The sequence below is a fragment of the Eurypyga helias genome, unplaced genomic scaffold, assembly GCF_000690775.1.
Source record: "Eurypyga helias isolate BGI_N326 unplaced genomic scaffold, ASM69077v1 scaffold73, whole genome shotgun sequence".
NCBI classification, from domain to species: Eukaryota; Metazoa; Chordata; class Aves; order Eurypygiformes; family Eurypygidae; genus Eurypyga; species Eurypyga helias.
Window position 1 is genome coordinate 1 of NW_010242845.1, and position 23769 is coordinate 23769.

Consider the following 23769-nt stretch of genomic DNA (forward strand, 5'->3'; position numbering starts at 1 on the left):
TTCTATGATTCTATGATTCTTATGATATGAACTGCAGGAGTAAACAGGCACTCTTTATAAAGGGAATGTTCAGTCTGACCTTTTTTAGACATCTCTTTTAGGATAAGATGAATAGACTTGTAGAAATGTCTCTTTCTCTTTACTGACAAAAAGAAAGCAGGGTAACTGGTTCAAATGTCAGCATTTGCAAATACCCGACCACTTGGTGTGTCAGATCTGCTTTTACAGTACTGCTACTACAGAATCAGTGCTGTTCCGAAAAGTATGTGACAAATATCCTTGTGTATAAAGGTATTGTTTCCCTTAAAATTGTTTTTCCAGAGACACCTCAGGTGCCTATGAAACTCTCCATCAGGAAGACTGTTGTGACTCTACCTAGCAGTCATCCTGCAGCAGGCTTGGAAGGGAGGAATAACAGGAGAGCTGAAATGAAAAAGAAACAGGTGAGTAATGCAACACTGAAATGCATAGGTTAGGGTATTTGCTTTCCTGATGTGTTTTTTCACCTTGACCTTGGCCTGGAATCTGTTAGGTGGATATTGCCTTACTGACATGGAGAACAGTAACAAAAGGAGGTCTATTTAGGAAATGTCTGCTAGAGAAATGTCAGGAGCAATTGCTTTGTCATTTACTTGATTCAGCTTCCTCCAGGCTGTTGTGCAAACTAAAATCGAAATGACACAAGCTAATGAAGCATTCAAGATATGTTTGTTACCTCTGAGAGAAAACCTGTATTGTAAAAAAAAATAGGCATGAAAGGCATGAATGACTCAGTTTTCCACTTGCTCAGTAACCACTGTGTGTGAAGAAGATAATTTCTTCAGTTGCGCAGGATGTAGCTGTCCATTTTGTCACGTAGTCAGAATGAGGTGCTATGAAAAATTTGCCCAAAAGTAGCTTTCTGAGAATAAAATTTTTTGTTATGACAGTACAAGGCCAGATTCTGGTCCAAGGATGAAAGAACACAGGGAATGTGCTTAACATGTGAAACGAAGACTTCGGATCACTTTTGATCTAGGTGTTGTTTTCTATTGCTGTACACTTCATCCTTTCATTTTTCCTAGTGGACACTGACACACCTTAGGTGGTGTTTTGTGGTTTGTTTTTTTTTTTTTTAGGCATTATCCATTCCTTTTTGGTCATATTAAATAAACCTGTGCTCCAGCCACCCACCTGTTTCTGTTCACTGTCTTCTTGACAATTTATGTCTTATCTGGAGCACGGTGCTACTTGTCTGTATTAACAGAGCTTATTACCATTCATTACAGTCAAAGCTACCTCTCTACTTTAGCGCTATCTAATTGTGATTGTTCATACATTAAGTTGTAAACTTTTAGTCAGTGACCACGCTTTTTCTTCTGCTCTCCTTTCCTTGTTTGCACAAGTTGCAAGGTCAGTACTGAAGATGCTGACAGCTGTTTTCACATGACGTGCTGGTTTTGGTTGGGATAGAGTTAATTTTCCTCACAGTAGCTAGTATGAGGCTATGTTTAGGATTTATGCTGAGAACAATATTGACAATATACTGATGTTTGTAGTTGTTGCCAAGCCATGTTCATATTAGGCCAAGGATTTTTTTCAGTTTCTCATACTGCTCCTGTTCTCCTAGATGCTTCTCTACAAGAGGCTGGTAGGGGACACAGCCAGGACAGCTGACCCAAACTGACCAAGGGGTTTCATTCCATAAAACATCATGCTCAGTATATAAGTTGGAGCGAGTGGGCCAGGGTACTGTCTCTTGGAGTTCTTGGGTCTCTTGGTCTCTGGCTCTGTCTCTTGCTGCTTGGGGACTGGCTGGACATCAGTTGTTGGGTGGTGAGCAATTGTATAATTTGGATATTTTCCCCCTATTATTTTCATTATATATTATTACTACTGCTACTACTAGTATTGTTATTATTTGTATTGCCAGCATTGTTAGTATCATTATTTTATTTCCTTTAGTTTCAATTATTAAATGGTTCCTATCTCGGCCCACAGGTTTTCTTACCTTTTCCTCTGATTCTCCTCCTCATCCCACTGTGGGTGGAGAGGGTATGTGAGTGAGCAGTTGTATGGTTCTTAGTTGCTGACTGGGGCTAAACCACAACACATGATTACTTTTAGACCATAACTGTTGAGTAAGGGTGCTTCAGGGATGCATACTTAATGTCTTTGTTTATAGTGTTTTCTAGTCCTTAATTAATATTATTGAGAAGGTTCTGTGAGAGTATGAAACTCAACTTCTAAGAAAAGGAGGTAGTATCAGGATAGGTGGGCTAACGGGATTGTTGAATGATAGCTTGTAATAATTGTGCTTGCAAAGGTCATTGGATGTTGGACAAAGACCATGCTTTTACATCATTCTGGGAAACCTGGTCTTGCGGGCAACCACTTTCCTTTCTAAATAAGCAAAATAGTCTGGAAAATCCTCCCTTCACCAGAAGTGCTTTCTTCCTTCCCAACACCCACCATGGTCTGATTGGAGAGTCTGTGAATTTTAGAATTGTGAAAATACACAACTCTGTGTGTTTAGTAACCGTAGTTGAATCTGCCCCACAGTGTATATTTTTTTTTTTTGGTGAGGTGATAAGATCTTTCTATGGAGTAATGTATGTAAAACATACTTTCTTCCTTAAAATGCAACATCTTTTAAAAGATGAGTGTATGTCTTCATCTTCACTCTTAGTCATAGAGTCATAGAAAGGTTGGAAGGGATCCTTAATGGTCATCTAGTCCAACCCTGCTGCCATGGGCAAAGACATCTTTGACTAGCTCAGGTTGCTCAGAGCCCCGTATTTCCAGAGATGGAGCATCTACAACCTCTATGGGCCACCTGTTCAGGTGTTTTACCACCCTCACTGTAAAAATGTCTTTCTCATATCTAGTCTGAATCTACCCTCTTTTAGTTTAAAACCATTACCCTTGGTCCTTTTGCTACTGGCCACATTAAAAAGTCTGTCCCCATCTTTTCTAAAAGCCCTTTTTAAATATTGAAAGTCCACAGCATGGTCTCCCCAGAGCCTTCTTTTCTCCAGGTTCACCAAACCCAACTCTCTCAGCCTGTCCCTATAGGAGTGGTGCTCCAGCCCTCTGATCATTTTTGGGGCCCTCCGGACTCGCTCCAACTGATCCATGTACTTTTCATGTTGGGGACTCCAGGGCTCGACACAGCACTGCAGGGAGAAACTCACCAGAGCAGGGGGGCAGAATCACTTCCCGTGACCTGCTGGTCATGCTTCTTTTGATGCGTCCCAGGATGTGGTTAGCTTTCTGGGCTGTGAGTGCACTTTGTCAGCTCATGTCCTGCTTTTCAGCTGCCAGTACTCCCAAGTTCTTCTCCTCAGAGCTGCTCTCAATCTCTTTATCCCACAGTCTGTATTGATATCGGGGGTTGCCCCAACCCAGGTGCAACACCCTGCATTTGGCCTTGTTGACCCTCATGAGGTTCACATGGGCCCACTTCTTGATCTTGTCCAGGTGTCTCTGGATGGCATCTCATCCCTCATGGGTGTCAACTGCACCACTCAGCTTGGTGTCATCTGAAAATCTGTTGTGGGTGGACTCGATCCCACTGTGTTGTTGATGAAGATATTAAACAGTACTGGTCCCAATGTGGATGGTGTGTCAGCCTTTAAACTCTACACTGAAGTGACTTACCTAGAATTACACAATAATTTACAAGCAGGAGTTGAGTTAGAACTAAGATATTCAGAGTTCTACATCAAGGACCACAACCACTTCTTAAAAGTGTGATGTGGGGGTCTTTGAGATAATATTGTGGGACGACCAAAACCCAAGTTCTTTGTAAAACCATTTGGAAGTCAGTCTTGGCTAAAGCCGTACAAAAATCTATTAATCTTCTTAGATACAGTAATTAGTGACTATTTAATTTGTGCTGCCTGGTAGCATAAAGGGGTGGGATGCATAAAGAACAAAATCTTCTCACACTGCAGTGAATGTGTGTGGTCTCTTTATGGGCCAAAAGATTAATTCCTTGTGTACACAATCAGTTTTCCACAGAAATGTCTGTACTTATTTTAGAAGGACACAGATCCAAGCAATCTGATTAGCTTTCTGCCAAGTTGTCTATATAAATCATACAGAAAGCGCCTCTCAGAGCTGAAGACCTGCTGTAGAACAGCTGGCAAAGATAAAGGAGGAACACTTTTTTCCCAGCTATGTTTTTGTAAGATGTTTCTTATGATTGCAGCAGGGTTTTGAAAAAGAATAACACTGGGTGTGCTTGGAAGAATAGATTTCACAGACATTGGAGGATGAACATACTAATCTTGAGTGGCTGGTAAAAACATCAGCTGCATTGCCACCTGACTGTAAATAAATAATTACAAACCAAACATACAACTGGCATCAGAGCATTCAACTCAGTGAACATTGTTTCACATATTATTAATAATTGGTGAATGGATTCCTGTGTGAGCTGATCTGAACCTTTGCCTGAATCTTGGCTAAGGGCCTGAGCTAATTTTTTTTTCCCCCAAAAAATAAAAAGGGAAAATTCCAATAACATTCAGATGTCCCTTTTCTTATCTTTGTCTGCTGCATCATCCATTTCTTTGACACCCAAGGAAATGATAAAGGAATTAAAAACATCTTAGAAGACACCTTGTCTATATTTTCAGTTTCATATTGTAATACTAGTTTAAGGAATGGGATCATGAAGTCCAGGCTCTGGGACCCTGGTTGGAGAGAGGACTCTGACATCCAGGCCATGCTGGAATCAGTGGCCCTGCAATGTATGCACTACAAAACTGATCTTCCCTCACAGCGCAAGCCTGAGGCTTGAGGCCTCCTGTCTGCATGCAGAAAACAGGGCATGGTGTGCTGGTAAAATTAGTTCAAAAGCCATTTCAGAAGGGGACAAGAGGGCATTAAGGTCTGGCAGGTGACCTGTGGTAGTTCCTACAGGTGTGCAGGGTCTGGGACCACTTCCACTGGTAAGATGGCCTTGTTCAAACACCTTTGTTAAAGTTTGCGTGATCATTAGCAGTGAATTGGTGTTTTATGGAAGGCAAGATGGTGGCTCAAGTTAGAGCACATTGTTTGGACACGGGTATTCTGTATTTGTTACTTATGTCCCCATCCAAGAGACAAGCTGTTTTGAAGCTTTTATGTAATGAGTGTTGAGCCCTTTGATGGGAGTTCTGTTATCCATGATGCTTAAGTGTGTTTTTTGACAGATTTCTTCATACAGTCATGTTTTCACTTCAATATATTGGCAGAAATGTCCTTCTCAGCTTCCAATGGTCCAGGAGGTTGGATATAGCACTGCAGAAAGTGGTGACATCAAGGTCTGTAAAAATACCAATTGCACCTGGAAAGGTATGTTCCAATATAGCAAATATTCTCATGCACACTGAACAGTAAGATACAGCAGGCTGCATCTATACTGGAAAAACAAATGCATCTGCCCCAACCAGCAAATGTCACAGAATAGTACAAAAGTGGCTGAGATCTACATTGCTCACAGCTACTTCTAGAGTTCCTGCCGCCTGTGAAGAGAGAGTTTTCCAGCTCTTCCGTTGTGGTTAACCCCCAGTATTTTACCTGACTCTCCTTGGGCCCCATCTGACATCTGAGTGGTGGCCCTAAAACATTAATTTCCTTTAGGCTTTTCAGTTTCAGAACCCTACAGATAATGTGGGGTTGAGCTGCAGAATGGGCACAGGATATGTATCATATGGACTGCTGGGTACATGAGAGTGCAGGACATGCAGAGATGGTGGGGTCTTGTTGCTCCTAGCTGAATGGAGCAAACTGCCCCCAGCACTGCCTATGGTTGCATCTGCAGGGCAGTTGGTTAATTTGCTCCAAAAGATATGCTAGGAATGAATGAGCATAAGGGAGCATGAATGGCCAGATAATTGGAAAGCATGGGATGTGAAGAACTAACCTGTGAAGTACAACAGATACTCCCAGAGTTTTTTGAGCATGAGGCAGTTCATTAAATATCAGACCAATATTTTGTTGTGTCTATGGTTGCATCTGCAGGGCAGTTGGTTAATTTGCTCCAAAAGATATGCTAGGAATGAATGAGCATAAGGGAGCATGAATGGCCAGATAATTGGAAAGCATGGGATGTGAAGAACTAACCTGTGAAGTACAACAGATACTCCCAGAGTTTTTTGAGCATGAGGCAGTTCATTAAATATCAGACCAATATTTTGTTGTGTTCTGTCTTGGACAGATGATTTCTTTTGGTGATCTGTGTATCTCAGTGTATGACATGTTCTATCCAGCCAGGGGTTGATTCATGCTGATGTAAAACCAGTGAGAAACAGCTTCTTTATTAATCTGGGATTCAGCTCCTGTAGGAGCTGGGTGTTTTATTTATATACTCCTTGTTGCTCTTCTCCATGCAAGTAAGACTCATTTCAGGGCAATTAATAGCAACAGTATACGGATTAGTCACAGTGTTGTTTTTCTTGATGGCAAATGAATACAGTTATCAGGAATACCAGGTTTTATTCCACCCACCTACTTGTTGATCAAGTGGTCTGGTGTGACAGTACCAACTACTTACCACTTCCTGAGTCTCATTTTGACCAGTGACACAAGCATGTGAGAGACGAAATCCTATCAAAAATCTGCAGTACCTGCTAGTACCCAGGCGAAATAACACAAAGTGGTGCAAAGAAACTTAATTTTCAATAATTAAAAAGCCTGTTATGCACATTCATGTGTCAATGAAGTACGTGAATGGAGCTAAAGAGTGGTAAGTATGAACTTGGGGTAGATGAATTACTCATGAGAGACGAGAAATCTGAAATAGGTTACGGAGATGATTTCATCCTTTGTATCTCGCTGCTCAATACCAATGTTAAAGAAGAAAAACATTTTCAGAGTGTTTTCAGAAGTTTTACCATTCATCCAACTGTTAAAATTAAGTGCCTTAGTTTTCCTGAAATATTTTACTCGGCAGGGCTCAGAAAGGTTTGGTAAAGTTACCAAAAATAACCAAAAATCTACGTATTAGAAATAGAGATTTTTCTGTACAGTGAAATCTCATTTCAGTGACATTAGATCTTTTTAGGGTTCAAATTCAGTGTTATATGTCCCATTGGGCAGGTCTGAGAAGGTTGTTCCTGCAAGCCTGCTTGATTGTTTAACTCCACAAAATTTTAGATGCAAAAGAAAATCACTGTGGTCTGCCTCTTGCTCATCTTCAGTCTTTATTTGGAGAGAGAGGGGATACCCCAGCTGAGAGGCGAAACATTTGTTACCTGGCAGAAATGAATTTTGGATTAGGAGAGAAGATGGAGGACAGATCAGGGAAAGACTGTGAAATATGTTCTCCACAATTTGTCTTTGGACTTATCTGGACAATAATTCAAAAAGGAAGTCAAAACACAGAAGCGCAGAAATGCGAACCTTCATCTTTTTGCTCTGCATGTTACAGCAAGATAGTTTCTTACATGAAAAAATCTAGCATTAAATGATTCATGGTGGTTTTTCTATGATTTTTAGGAGTGCTTGCAGCATAATATAGACAATGACCACAAAGAATGACTCTTCTGCTTGCTCATAGTTGTATTGGCTTTTGTTTTTTGCTTATTTACTGTCACAAGCTTCGTGTGCTGTGATCAAAGTGAGTGTGATTTAAAAACTTTTTCCTGTGGTTAGGCCTTGATGGGGGAGACCTTTGGTGGGAAATAACAACAGAAAGGAAAAAAAGTTAACTGCTCTGTGCGTGGGTTTTGAAGTGGGAGAGCACACATGAAACATTCTGCTGCTAACAACTTTTAACAGAAAAATGAGGTGAAAAAGACAAACCCCTCCAGATTCTGTATAGAGCTGTGGTACAATTTAAACAAAATATAGTCATCCCTATACTCTGTTCTAGCTGACTAAATCCAGGGAGGTTTGAAAGGGGTGGTAAAAGGAGCCTTTCACCTAGTTCAGTGTTGAGGTTTTTGAGCCTACGCAGGATAAATTAGACCCTTCTGGTCTCCTCTGGACCATGGAGAGGCAAATATAGTGAGAATGTGAAAGGCTTAGGCCTGACAGAAACTGGTGGTGTTTTGAATTACTGATTTCTGTGTGATGAATTTTCAAATGCAGGATGCCGAGACGGGGCCCAGAATGAGTTTAGAGCTGTTACCATCATGAAGCCTTCCATGCCATTGGAGCCAGAAGCGAGGCTTCACATTACTGGCTTGCGCAATGATTACTGTAAGTTAGGATCTCCTGTGTGCTGTTTTTTTGCAGAGATTGGGAATGCTTATGTGTTTTTAAAGAAAGATGGTGAAGGTGTGTCCCCTTCACGTAAAATGGGAACTCTGCAGGGCATATGCATGATGCCATTTTTCTTATAAGGATGCATCTTTGAAAACTGCCTGTCCCAGGATGGGGACATGACTGATCAAACCCTAGAATCAACACTACTCATTCTCATGAAGTTTCCTTCAGCTGTAGATCTCAGTACAACTTTAAAATCAAAGCAATATACTTAAGTTAAACATTTCAGCAATCAGCCTTGGATAACTAGCAGCCAGTCAGCAGCAACTTCTTTGAGTAGACTTTGAAATCTCTTATTCTGGGAGACATCTGTGATGTTGTTTATGGTTTGGATGATAGATACCTTTCGAATTCTCACTTATGTCCTCACTTATGTATTTGGTGGTGCACAGGCAAAAATTAAACATGCACAAGTTACACATGAACACACATGAATCTGTGGTCTACAGCAGCAAATACATACATAATACACTTTGTAAGATCTAACAAACAGCTGTTTGTGTGCAAGCATTTGTAATTGTCCCTGTGGAGGTTTTTTCAGCATACCCTTGCAAGTGTTCATGTATATCTATGAAGAGGACAAAGTTTTGTTTGTTTGATTTACACAGATTGTGCAGAAGTTATGTCCCAAGGCTAACAGCACTAACAGAAGTCTTTGGAAGTGATTTCTTAGTACTTATTTCTGGTTGCAACAACCAGGATTTAGTTGTTCTTCAGAGTGATTGCTCAGAGAAGTTGTGGATGCCCCTTCCCTGGTTGTCTTCAAGACGAGACTGGATGAGGCTTTAAGCAACCTGGTCTAGTGGAAGGTGTCCCTGCCCATGGCAGAGGCGTTGGAACTAGATAATCGTTATGGTCCTTTCCAACCTGAACCGTTCTATGATTCTATTATTTTAGTTAAGAAATATGATGTAAGACTTTGGCCTGTGGTAACAATCTTCTGTGCTTCAAGGGTAATACAAAATTACTTTTAAGCTGCCCTAAATGGACAGCTGAGCTGTCTCCCTTGACATGGGAGAATGCCCTGGGTTAGTATTAAAGGTTGTACACCAACTTCTTCTGACCTACCTGGCATAGCAGGCTGTTCTGAGGCTAATTGCTGTAGTGACTTGCATTGCCAGGATCTGCAAGTGCAATGCACCCAGCATCAGGGGCTGTGGAAACAGTCTTTCAATCATACATTTGCTGAGCAAGCTCTGGAGGTGAGGAATAGAATTTCTCTAATTCCTTTCTGCATTTTTTGTCCTATCAAATGCAGCGTAAATATTATCAGGGTAGGACAGACTGCAGCATATAAACTTTGTCCTGTATCTTCTTCAGTAACAAGAACTACCTTGGAACAATGGCGATTTTGGAACTGTAGCTGTTGGTGGAGAAGCCTCATAGCCACTGGCAGAAATTAGAATGATGTGTCGATCCAAACCGCAGGGTGATAGTTAATAAATTCTGGTGAGGAAGCTGTAAGTCGGATCCTGCTGTGCCATCATACCAGTTTATGGACATTAGATTTATGAAGACCTTGGCTTGTTGGAGACACTCTCCTTCATGTAGTAGGAATAATTACTAGTAATGGTTTCATAGAAGTATTCTCTTGAAGTTTTTCCATAGCTGTTAAAAAAAAAGTGCTTGTCTCCCCCAAATCATACTTCTCCTCACCCCATGCTATTACCTACACCTTTTTGCAGTAATTTTTTTGTAGCTTTCTTCTAGATCTAAACATACTGGACTGGAGCCTTGAAAATCTCATTGCTGTTGCTGTGGGACCTGCTGCACACATCTGGAATGGAGGAAATCTTCAAGTCATTGAAAGCATTGATTTGAAATCCAGTTCCAAATACGTTTCATCTCTGGCTTGGATACAAGAAGGAACTTGCCTTGCAATTGGCACCAGTAATGGAGAAGTGCAAGTACTAGATAGTTTACCTTATTACTCTTTCTACATTTTTAGCTAAAATGGCCACATGACAATTAGGTATTGATTTTTTTTTTTAAAGGAAACTATTGAAAATGTTTGGTTAAACTACAGAATAACTCTGCTGGAGACCATATATGACACTTACCTTTGTCATAATGCACCGTACTGAATGGCTTAATGACATTCAGTGTTATCTATATGTAACGGACCCTCTGGAGTTGCTAAAAAGCTCATGACTTTCAAGAGCCAATTTTTTTTCCACCTGTAATAGGAACTCTTTCATTTAATTATTTTACTCACTGTAGGCTATTTTTTCTTGTATCTCTATTGCTAGGATGGCTGTAGTGATCAATGCCTTGAGAACTCAAGCCAAAACTCTCCTTATGAATTCACACATGAGAATTTTACTTCAGTCTGATTATACTCATACCTCTTAGCCTACTGTTATAGGATGGTTCTGTTAGCAAAAGATTTCTGTGGGGCTTTGGCTGAGATGCTGAGTAGTATGGGAACGTACCTGCTGCAGTCGTGAGTCATCGGTCTGAAGGTACTGAACAGTACTTTCAAGTATGGGCTTCCAAATGCTGACATGTAAATAAATAGCTTATACTCAGGGATGTGGATTCCCTCCAATCCTGCCTGACTTCAGCATCACTGATACAGGTGCCAAAATTTGGAAATACTCCTTCTTGTCTTACTTGTGAAATAAATGAGCTTGAGGTTGTCCATCTGTCAAATCAAAACTGGGCAATGGCATACTTGAAAACAAATGAAGAGAAAACCCTTTTTTTTTTCGTTTTGTTGTTAAATTTATTTTATCATTTGGATTGGCAGCTGTGGGACATTGAAACCAAAAAGAGGTTGAGAAATATGTTTGGTCACCTGTCTGTAGTTGGAGCTCTGAGCTGGAATCATTATATTCTGAGCAGGTGAGTGGTATAGGATATTCCCAGAAAGGGTTCTGCTGCTGTTACTTGGGCAAATGTCCCATTTGTTTTAGCTGTTTTCATTGACTTTGCTCAAAGGTGATTTATCCTGTCCTTCTACTCATTGGCCATCTCAGAAATCACGTGTAGATTTACTGTATGGCAGGAAAGCAGCCAAACAGGATTTAGCCTGCCTCTTTAGTCTTTGTTTCTTATTCTCCTTCCAGAAAGCTGTCACCACTTGCAGAATTTCACTAGGAGGTGGAGGCTGTGGCTCTGGTTTTGTGCAAAGCCTTAGCCTGATATAGTCTTGTCTCCAGTGGGGTCTGGACTCCAAAAAGCAGACCCTGCTTGCTGACAGGGAGATGGGCATGTAGTTTAGGCTGCCCCTCCACTGCTGTTAAGAGTGTGTCTGTGTTTTCAGCTGCACAGGGAAACACAGCTGTTAAGAGCTGGCACACATCTCTAGCTGTGTATCTACAAGGGAAGGAAGGCCAGCTTATTGTTATCCACAACCCAAGGAGGGTTGAAGTGGCTGACCTTTGCATTGCCAAGGGTTAATTTTACACTAGCTGGTGAATATTTTATGTTTAGGAATCATTTCAATATGGGGACTCCGCTGAGAAGGATCAAGTGTATGCTTTTGTGGTTTTTTTCCTCCCACTTCCTGTTTTCAGATCTTTGACTCAGACTTGAAAGGGCTGAGGGGAGACTTGTTTGTGGATGCTTCTATGATTTTAAAATAATGTGATAGTCTTCACTTTTACTTAAATGCAGCAATAATAGCAGGGGTGGACTGACCTTATTGTTAAACTCAAAATGTAAGTAGTATCTCTGGATAGGAACACTACAGGTAGTTTTATTTTGATTTCACATGATGCTCTGGCTTTTGACTGTACGAGGTCTGCTGGGTGGAGTGAGGTACAAGGATACCAGCAAACAACCAGTTAATAAAATGCTGTTGCTAGACTAGGCACGCTGGGTGGGTTATATTACAAGGGTGCAGCTAGAACATCCTGCCAATGCCAAGTGGCATAGGCTTATTACAGCAAGCGTTAGTTTCAATTTGCATTTCAGCTTGGCCGAAGGAGCAAAAACAACAGAAACTTAAATTACAGATATCTCTAAGTAGAAATTGATGATAAAAAAGAACTACAGTTACAGTTGACAGATGAGGTTGAGGTAACATTTACATCTCTTGCTAAGTTTGAAACTGAGCAGTTCATTCTAACCTTAGGGCAGACTTAAGATACTGTATAGCAGGAAAAAAGATGTGGAATTAATATTCACTGTTACTAAAATGAGAGCAATATTCTTACAGTAAACTTCACAATCAATGATTGATACTTTGGGATTACGTACTAATTTCTATGGTTAAAACCAGTCCAAGAATAGGCCATCATGAATGTGTAAATAAATTTCAATACCATATATTAACCTGTCACAAAAAATACTGTTGGCTTCTCTTTGTCTTTAGCAAAATAGATTCTATCTTCCGTGTCAAAAGCAAATTGGATTTCTTTTTATGCCAAGTGAAAAACCATTCTTTCATCCAGGATTCTCAGGAGCCCAGTTCTTTCCCACTCATACAACTAGAATTACTGAAAAGCTTAATATGGCCAACACTGGCAGTTCAATTTTGTTTCTCTTGGTTAGATTTTCTGCTTATTGTTTAGTAGGAAAAATCTGGATAAATCTTCAGAAGGCAATTGATGATGGCTGTGCATATAATGCACATATTCCCACATATCCTCATAGGTATTTTCCATAAAGATGTGCTTAATATTCACTGGAGAACTGCATGGTTGGAGTCTTTCATGCTTTTGTGAACATCAAGAGCTTGGCAAGTCCATAATACAAGTAAAATAGAATGACATTTCTTGCAATCAGTCAGTTTTGTGTGTGCATTTTTAGAGCTTCCAAATCACTCAACTTGCATCTGAAAAAATCTTTATGAACCAGTATGGTAAAGTCTGCAGTTATGATTGCCTTAAATTAATCTGTTGCAGTGATGTCAGATAACTGTTTCTCAGATACCCAGAAAGGTGGTATTGAACTTGCTGATTCTTGTCAGTGTCATCAGGATAGTGGGAAGTGTGAGTTTCCACCATGAAGCTCTTCTGTTCTGGCATAGGTTTAACGTAGGTAATATGCTTGCAAAGGCAGGAAAAAAAAATTGACTGCAAGGTATTTTAATTGTTTTCAGTTCAGCTCTACTATTGATGTATAAAACCCACATCCAGGAGCTAAGCTGTAGCCAATAGCTGTGGCTCTAGGCCGGGTATTTCTTCCTTCCTTTGGCAGACAGGTGATACTGGCCGTAGAACCATGAATACATTTCATAACAGGTATTTATTGCAACAGTGTCAAGCTGTGCAGATTTTCTTTATGCCTGGAGGTGGGAGGGAGAAAGAGGACAAGGAAAGGGACAGAATCCAAGAACACACTCTTACTCATTACTAAGTCCTTTCTCAGAGCGATGCAGTTTTACACTGCCTCTTTGGTGGACATGGAGTCATGTGGCCCTGTCAGAAACCATCTTGCAAACCATTTTTTCTTTAAAAACAGAGAAGAGTGTACATTAAATGGCTTGACAGTTGAACAGGGTGCAGGTTAATGGCATACAATGAAATGTATCTTCAGGGAAATGAAAGCCACAAGAGGAAACAGGTACTCTGCCTGGCTTGAACTGCAGAGCTGCTCGGCTCCTTTCTGTTGTCAGCCACCTCTACAGTCAGGGTGTGCTTTTGATAGCTGGTTTGTGTTTTCTTTTACTGAAGTACTGTTTTTCTGCAGACACATTTCACTCTGATGTGGTTTGCTTCTGAAACCACTGAAGAAACACCAGTGTGATGGTGTAGCTTGTCTTCTTTAACATTAAACCCATGCTGTCTTCTTCTGTCTACAGTGGTTCACGATTAGGATCTATTCATCACCATGATGTTCGGGTTGCTCAGCACCATGTTGGGACTCTTTGCCAGAACAAACAGAGCATTTGCAGCCTGAAATGGTCACTATCCAACCAGTTGCTGGCAAGTGGGTCTAGTGATGGTATATTGAATATCTGGCCTAGTGACCCTGGTGTGAAAGTGCAGTCACAGCCACTGAAAACTATACCTCATTCCTCAGCAGTTAAGGTATCTGGAGAAGGAATGTCTGCTTTTCTATATTTGCTCTCTTGAAATCACATTGTTGATATGGACACTTTGGGAATTTTGCAGTTTATCTACCTGATTTCTATTAGTTTCTTCTCCCCTGAATGTGATCCAGTTAATTTTAAGACCAGTTCTCCTCATTCCAAGTCACAGATAAGTTTGCTAAGGCTTTGATCAGTAAATTTCACTGCATTAGTAGATAGTAGATTGAAAATAAAATGCCAAATAAAAATAGAATTTACAGCCTTCTCCTCTGTTTTGCACAGAAAACTTCAGTGGTTCAATACTTAGAGGTTAACAAACAAGATTTTTCAATTTTTGGAGTCTTGGAAAATTATTTCTGCTGAAATTATTTTAAATAGGAGGTTTCCTTTGCCTTCATGCCCATATTTTCATGTCATTGCTGGCAGCAAAGAATGCAAAGTGAGAAACTGGAAATAATTCTTCATTAAATTCTTCAACTTAGATCCCTCATCTTTATGAACTCCCAGTCTTTGTAGCAGAGAAGACAGGTATCAGCAGTAAGGGGCAGGGGAGCCCAGCAATTAAAAGCTGTTTATTCTCCCAGAGTAGTCTGAGGCTGGCCTGAAGTGTTGGTGTTAAAGGGCCAGTGGAGGTTATTGAAATAGGTGGAATTCAGTTCTTAGTAGGCAATAATAACTTCAGAATGTAGGCCATAGGCATATGCTGGAAATATCTCAGAAGAAACCATGTCTCTTGCAAGCCCTGTAAGTCACGTTGCTTAGGCTTCTGTGGTGGCTTGGCTTAGGCAGTGAGACTGTATCCTGGTTCTGCTGGTATGCTGGGTTCTTCTGGTACTGAGCTGTGAACCTGTGGCCTGTGAAAGGTAAGCAGAGAAACTGGAATTTTGTGAGCGTACCTGGGACAGCGTAGGCTTCTGTGAAGCAATGGCAAAGGAAGCAGTATTTGGAGTTTTGGGATTCTACACTGCTGTTTGTATATGGAGGAAGAGCATGGTGTAGGGTGAAAAAAGCTAAATATACATTCTGGGTGCTCATTGCAGTTCATTTTTCCAACTAAGCTTTTAAGCAAAATCTACTCAGATTTTTTTTTAGCTAACCTCCTAGTCTGTTCTGACATCTGTTTTCTTTATTTTAGGCTGTGAACTGGTGTCCTTGGCAGTCCAAAGTCCTTGCTACAGGGGGTGGAATGAAAGATGGGGTTTTGCGTGTCTGGGACATAAATTGTGAGAAAATCATCCAAAGTGCAGCTACAGATTCTCAGGTGAAATGATGAAATGTCTGCATATTTAGGCTGTGGTCTTTTTGTGTAACTGTGCTCATTTGGCAAAGTCCTACTGACCTTGAGGGTGGTTCTGCGGTCAGAGGAACAGCAGGATTTTCTCTGGATGTGCAGTTGTGCTACATTCGGCACTGCAGTGTGTGATTGGACTCAGAAGCAGTTTGTTGTTTCTCATGCACCACTTCTGTCTACCCACAGAAGTGATTGAAGAGGAGGTGGTCTCGCAGCCAGACACTTCTCATCATCTTTTCCTTATTGTCAATAATAGTTTTGGCCAAAACTCATGCTGTGGAGAGGATGTTGAGGGTGAGGGAAAATTCCCGGAGTGCTGGGGTGAGAAGAGGTGTGAGAGTCAGAGGGCAAACATCCGTCTCTGGAGTTTGAGTATTAGGAGACAGAGGAACAGATTTTCAGCTAGTGCAAAGCAGCATAGCTCTTGGTTTTCCTGGAGTTGTTCCAGCTGAGCTGAGGATGTGTTTGAAGGGCTTTGGTTTTATACTGATAAGCTATTACAAAGTTTAGATAGGACAACAAGGCAACTCGACTTCAAAGTGTTGCAAGGAATGAAATGATCCTTCTATCTAAGTAAATATTCTGCTGGGACAATTTCTCAGTATCTTGTTTAAACACTGTAGATGACATTTTAAGTCTGAATGGTGCATGTTGACCCTTTCTGAAAACTAAAGCAGATTTTTAAATCGCAATAGATTTGTTCCTTGGTCTGGTTACCCAAAACCAGCCAACTGATGACTGGACAAGGCCTTCCTGGAAATCAGATGAAAATATGGGAGTACCCCATGCTTATCAATTCATCAGAACTGTATGGCAAGTATTTCAGTTAAGAGTTTGAACTATTTCAGTTAATTATCTGTTTAATCAGTGTGGTTTTGGAAGTACATACCTTATTGCATTTACATAAAATAGAGTTAAATGAGCAGTCTCCTACACATCCTCCCTCTGCCTACACACATGCATTCATGCGCACAGTCCTGATGGATGGGGTTGTAAAGGTTGACTTATTAAGATAACAGTGTCAGTTGCCTCTGTAAAATTCCTTGGCTTTAATGATGGGATACTCTCCTGTAATTTCTAACGCCATCCCAGGTGCAGGATGTGGATTTTCACTTCTCCCTAAGGCTTATGAGATGTGGACCGAGTGTGCCAATGTCAGGCTGCTTCCAGTATATTCTAGGCTGATGGCCTTCTAGACAACTCAAACCTGATGTGACTTCTCAGTTTTGCAGCTCATCATGGAAGGATTCCGAACCAGCTTCTTAATGACATTTGAAATAAATCTCCCTATGTTATTTAGAGCTGTCTGGATTCTAATGAATGATTTTAGCTGTGAAGCAGTGCAGTGCAGCGTGTTCCACTTGTACAACTCGAGGAAGTGGAGTTTCCTTGTATCTCTGTGTTGGTCCATGAAGCTGTAGGGTTACAGTCCACATAAAAGTTGTTCCTTGCTGTTACACCTTCTTGTTTCTGATGCTTTCCATCACTCCTTTCCATTAAGCTTTAATTGTTTCAGTGTTAACAAGTGGTCCAATGGAAGCATCTGAAATTAAAAGAAAAAGCATTTGCACACTGTCTGCATTTTTACAAGTATGGTTGCTTTTTTCGCACTCACTGACAACGTATGGCCAGATCAGCTTTGGATTTTTAACCTAGCAGCTGATATTTGGATGCTGTCCTTGGAACCAGTGACTTGGGCTGGAAGCAGGGGTTTGGCTTCAACACCTGTAAAAGCCTATAAGAGGAAAACACAGGAGAGTCAAAGATGGACAGGAGAGAGAGGGCAGCAGAGACATATGTGGATCTGATTACACATTCTCCTTGTGTAATGCTGCTTGTCTGTGCTGCTTTTCCTTCCTTATCCCTGCTCATTTATGTATTGCTCTTAAGGTCATGTCCTGTGGTGTCCTGAGGAGTGATCTGGAAACTGACACGATCATTAGTCTTAACAACTATACCTTGAGGTTTCCCAAGTCTTTGTGACTTGAATATACTATCTGAAATGAAACCTACATTTATACTTACCTTTGAGAACAGTGTACCCTTTTATTTGCCATATAAGTCAAAAGCATTGGTAATTTGGTGAAGCTGGAGGTTTACTTATCATCCTGTTTCCTATTCAGTTTACTTGTCTGCAAGAGAAACTAATTTTTATGAACAAAAAGACCAGGTAATTGTTACACAGATATACTCCTGCTTATGAAGACTCTTATTACCTTACTCTAAGCAATTGAATGTTGGAAGAAATTGTCAATGTATCAAATAACGTTCAGAAAAAGTACTGTGATGGATGATTTTGGGATTATTCTAAATCAGCCTCAGACACCCTTAACCACATAAGTTTTACAGCTAAAGAAATGAGCAGATAAATCAGAACTGAATCTCCCTGTTTAATCCTCCTGCAAGATGCTGAACATTTCAGCTAACAATGAAACACCATCAGCTACTGTTGAGTACTTTACTAATTGAGGTTACTATTACTGGGCATATTCAGAACTGAAAGATAGTAACCTTTTTAAAGCACTGAGTCCAGTTTCGAAACACTGCTGATAGAACTATTGGAGTAATTTTTAAGAGAAAAAGATTAATTTTGGATGTAAATGCCTTCCCCTTAGGAAAGTTGTTGTAGATCAAAGGAAACATGTAAGCAAACAAAACTGTAATTGCTTTGAAAGGTACCTGCATGTGATCTTGAAACAATGAAATAAAACCCCAACTGTCTCCACTCAGAAAATACAGAAATGAATAATGTCAACTTTTCTGATTTCTCCCTATCCTACTTCACATCTTCTTGACTGAAACTACTAATCACATTTCAGTCGGTGTTGTGGATAGTTTTGGATGTCTCCAGAGATTACATCTCCAGCTGTTCCTCCAAAGTCGTTAGAGACACTGGAGACAGGGTAAGAAATTCGCTGAGCTGTAAACTCATGGTCTTCAATACTGACAAAGATCATGTTGACTTCAATAACTTGAGAAGGAGCAAAGCCTCAAAATTAATCTCTGCTGATATAATTTAATGGTGTTGTTGGAATTCTAGACACCACGTTTGGGTGGGACACATGTCACTCAACCCCAGGACAGCAGAGAGTTGCTTTTAGTCACAGTGGCTCCAGAGAGCCATTGTAGCAGCTTTGCAGAGTTAGGTAGACTGTCCCTCTGCAACAGTCCTATGGCTCTTCACCAGATACCATTGTGTTCAAGTGTTCAAGGCCAGGCTGGACGAGGCTTTGAGCAACCTGGTCTAGTGGAAGGTGTCCCTGCCCATGGCAGGGGAGTTTGAACTATATGGTCTCTAAGGTCCCTTCCAACCCAAACCATTCTGTGATTGTGATAAGTCCCACAGTTTCAGGGGGCTTTAGAGTTCCTCACATATTTATCCTTATAATGTTATTTTGAGTAAGAGAAGGGTTATGCCCATTGTGTTCTTAGAGAATTCAGATATAGGATGATGGGAGGAGATAGGTCACCCCCATTCATTCAAGTTGGTCACCCAAGACTTGCTTCATACCTTCACACTTCCTTTTAGGATGTGGTTCATCTGGTCTGTTTTAGATAAGATACACTATGTCTCAGAATTTTCTTTTTTTCCCCTTGAGTGACTAGCTCAGCCATATGATTACCAGTAACTCACCCAACCAGAGAAGCTAATGGCCAGTAACTTAGACTATAAAGGCATCTAATTTCTCATTCCCCTGTGTGCCTAAAACCTCATGGGTTTGCATAGCATTGACATTGTGCTGGATGATACAGGAAAGCAGATGTAAATACAGGTCCCAACAGTCTCAGTTTAATACCAGAATTTTTCTGCCTTCAGTTCAAATTCAGTTGCTTCTACTGAGGGAGATAAATGTTTTACCAGATTAATAAGTTTTGTCTGTTCTTTGTGCTGACAGACTGGGGCAGCTTCTGTCCTTCAGTCTCTGGCTCCCAAAGTTTCTACAGCTACAGATGAACTCAATATACAATTCCAATAAATTATTCAGTAGGATCACTGTTAAAAGATCTTAACGGTAATAACTGTGCAGCTGGAGACACTATCTCATGATTGTTGGATCAGCTGCAAACTGTCTGCAAGGCGTGTGCAGCCAGATGGGAAAGCTCAGCAGTGAGACACATTACCCAACACCGGTGGGACTGATATGGTAGTGGAGAATCAAGGGTTCAGGTTCAACGTTCTTCTTTGACAGAAATGTCTTGTCGATGCGGCACAGCCCTAGCAGTTAAGGACTGGTCCCTAATAAGAAAAGACTGCCTTCAGCTCTTTCTTAATGTGACAGTATTACAGAGATAGGGCCATCTCCCTACATCCTATGCAGCATTTCGAGCTGCTGCAGTAGAAGTGGAACAAGCCATGCTATGGGTGGGGATAGTGAAAGTCACTGGCATAATCAGTCTAGAATTGTGATATATCTTTGCATTTTTTATATGTATTTTATTTTTCAGGTCACAAGGGGAGAGTCCTGCATATCGCCCTGAGCCCAGATCAGTGCAGGCTCTTTTCCGTTGCGGCTGATGGCATAGCTTGTCTGTGGAAATGCCACGAGTCTGGGGAGAGGAAGCACAGCAGCAAGGCTTTTTCTAATGGCTATCTGAGCTCATTCTTGTGATTTCTTTTCCTTGAAAGCAAGCGATTAAATGTACTTACCCCATTGGATAATTCAAAATATGTATGTTCTTTCCAATGGAAACCTGGCAAAAGAACATATAATTTTTTCAAGAGAAAGGAATTTTCCCCCAGTCCATCCTGTGAAATGTTAGTAGCTTGTCTTACCCTAGAGAAAAAATATTCTAACTCTGAAAAATAACACCATATTTATTTTCATTAAACTAGCAAGCATGGATGGAATCCATCTTGTGTCAAGTGCCAGCATAAAGTCTTAGGTCCTGCTTTTAGCTATGATTCTTGTAAGTAATTTTACATCATCTTAGCATCCCCATTGGGAATCAGATGCCAATTCATGTAAATTTCCTTGGGTCATTCGAAGGCTAGGGTCAGCACAGACCAGTCTACAAGACCGTGTTGTTCAATATAACAACGTGTTATATATCGATGTTGTTCAATCAGTCTAAATATTTCTATAAATCTAGGTTAAATATATAACTGTAACAAAATGGAAATGATTTTTTGGTAATTCTTTATTGGTTTTGTAGTGGTAATGATAACTAGCTTCGTTAGAAATCTGTCTACTGGATTTTGAACTACTTCCTTTCCTTAAACCCACCTACTATGACGATGACTGAAAATATAAATAATTGCATAATATCATTACACCTGATTATGTAATCAACTAGTTAATAAGCCCAATGGGCCTAGTCAAAGCCTGCTCTTTAGATCAAACTCAGCAGTTAGTTCATTCATTCCTTAAGGGTAGCTGTTTAATTCTGCGTGTCAAGAAACCTGGCAGCTGTCACACTCCTGTGAATTTCATTTAGTGCTCACAAGGACCACACCTCAGCCTTTAGCAGGAGTTCGTAAGACTTGTCCACTGTCAACAGCTAAGTGAGGATGTCAAGTTTGGTCTTCAGATGCTATTCAGATACATTCAGTAGTGCTGTTCAAACCAAGTTCTATCCACAGATATTTTTGGAACTTTGCTTTCATTATTAGGGATAAAGAGAGGCAGGGGGTAAGGATTCACTCTTGCATTTGTATATTAAAAGCCCTGTGATCTCAGAAACTCGTCTTGTTTGGATTATACAAGTGTCTCTGAAAATGAATATGAAACTATCATGTCTTTGGTTCTCATCAGTTTTAAAACCTCATCCTCTACTGTTCATAAATCACGTGGTTGCTAACTTTAGGTCTGGAAGGTTGAGGCCACTTATCTTTTTACCTAGTAAGATGTTAATTTGCAATAAATACGCTACCAAGCTGCTGGTTTCTGATGTCAACTTGTGTGGTCTTCAAAACAGGTTAGAAGACGGGTACGTTGGTTACCAGTTGAGAAATGACTACCAAGAAGCTTATGTCTAAAAGTGGGAAATAACTTGTACTCTGCCTGTCTTCTCATATGTGCGTGTTTGTTGCAGCAGATTTTATCAAACATTTAGAATCTGATTTAAATATTCAAACCAGTGTTTGAAATAATTAAAAAGTTTTTTAAAATGTTAAAAGCATTTTTTCTCTTTTGAATGGGAACAAAGCAGTGGAATTAGTCTCTTTACTCCTATATATTTTGGGTTGTCCCAAAAACTCTGTCTCTTTCCTTGGATGGTACCTAAGTGCTAGTGGTTTGCCAAATACAGGAAGAGATGTATAACACAGGATAGGGGGCTGTGGCAGGGAAGGAGCTGGTCAGTGTTGAAGCTAAGCATAGTTTGTTGGATGCCCAACTGTCAAAATAAGAAAATACATTCCTTTCAGACTGAGAAGTGCTCATTTCTTAGTTAATTATGCTTGTTCATTATTGAGTGATCAAGCTGTATTGCCCCAGAAATATTTTAACATCTAAAAGCAGGAGAAGTCACTGGTCTCAGTGGAACTAACCAACAGCCCATAAGCATGAGAGAATCTTTCATGTGTGACCTGTAGCTCTGTTCTGTGACCATGCCTGAGAAAGCATTTAAGCATGCATTTAAATTCCAGAGCGTGACCTGCCTGGAGTGAAAGTAAACATATGCTGGAGTGCCTTTTCTGGACGGGCTTCTTTTCCAGATAGGCTCCTTTACTGTCAGTTTCTTTCATACAGCAGGTACCTCTCTCTCTGTAATAGGAGTCTGAGGACTTGAGTAGGCAGCATGATTCTGTTTCAGTAATCTTTTGCAAGTAATCTTGCTGAATGCTTGCAGGTATAGGGTGTGCAGTTGCTGACATTAGATCATTGTTGCACAGCTGTCTCATGCTGCCAGTGCAGAGGTCTAGACTTATGAAGGCTTGGGCCAAATGTGAAATCCTGACTTCCTCCCTGTAAAATATGGCATATTTTTACCTCATTGCCTGTCACATGCCTGGTGTATCATTCAAGCACAGGCTGAGACCCCAGATCAGAGTCCATTTCTAAGAGATCAGCTTGCTCTGCACCTGAGGTCTGTATGCACTAAAGGCTGAGTCTCCAGAGGTGGAACAGAGGATTAAGTAAAATTTAAGTTGCCTAAACTCAGGCTGTCATCCCCACAGTCCTGTCCAAGGCCAAGCACTGTACAACACGTGGGAACCAAAAACTTAAGGACAAAGATAGTCAAGAGGAAAAACTTCATTGCCCATACTGGGCATGTGCCTTCCCAGGTATATCAATGCAACAAAGTGATTGTCTGTCTGTAATGCAGTGAAATGGATTAAAGAAACTCAGACTAGGAAATCCTTTTGTTTCTGGACATGGATAGCCTCTAGCAGTCAGTCTTGAGTCTTGTTCTTCAGCCACTATATGATTTGCCTTGAGGCTACCTTCATGAATGTTGCATTAGTTTGTGTAATGCAGTTTATACCTGTTCATTTTCCCCGGTTATCTCGCACACCCACAGTGAGAAGAAATTGCTATATTCTGGATGTCAAAATGGCATTGAATTATTATAACACTTCTCTTAGCTAGTAAATAAACTTGCACGGGCTCCATCCCATAGCGATGGAGCTGTACTGGGAATGGGTTCATGCCTCGTGATAAGAGAAGGTCCCAGCCTAGATGACAGCTTGAGGATGGGCAAAGAGGAGAGAAATTAAGTAAGAGTAATGTATGTAAAGTGTGAAACAGCCCTAGGTGGTCAGTTGTCTTGGAGACTGGCTACAGATTTTTCACTGAACTGATAAGTACATTTTTGTTTTCGGAAGGTTTTTAGAATCAGTTCTTTCCTAATCAAGGGTTTGGACGTTTTCAAGCACAGGAAAAACTTGGACTTGTCTTGTGTATTTTCTTTGTGTTTAAAGACAGAAACAAAGTCACCACTTTGGGTGTCAGTACCAGTCAGCAGGCCAAATTCTTCTCCCAGTTTCACTGATGCAATCTTATTTGGCTGGGAATTCTCTCTGCTCTTGCTTTGCTCCTGTGTTTGTGTGTGCCTCTGTGTCTGTGTGCTTGTTATGTGTTCAGCCCAAGAGTCAGAACAGGCATTTTAGGAATGAGAAAAAGGAATGTGAGAACTTCTGACTGTGTAACATTTGTAATGAACAGAAAACATAAAAGATGATGTTTAGTGTCAAAATTTTCAGTGAAGTCCCCTGTAGTTGGCCTTGTCCTTCCTTCACCCTTTGTTATTCCTCTATGAGAAAGCTACTGTTTGTTCACAAGTTCAGGGCAAGGCAATTGTGTCAAAAATTTTCAGT

General features: G+C 40.6%; 1 protein-coding gene across 1 annotated transcript; it reads left to right on the forward strand.

The window, feature by feature from the left end:
* Positions 1–321: 321 nt before the first annotated feature.
* Positions 322–20119, forward strand: CDC20B (cell division cycle 20B; the record flags this gene model as incomplete). The annotated part of the gene is made up of 9 exons (XM_010149188.1): positions 322–443; positions 5223–5322; positions 8062–8172; positions 9949–10145; positions 10988–11082; positions 13988–14216; positions 15354–15479; positions 16205–16322; positions 19956–20119. Coding segments are annotated over 9 exons (1262 nt in total), but the record flags the coding sequence as incomplete, so codon positions are not given.
* Positions 20120–23769: the final 3650 nt, after the last annotated feature.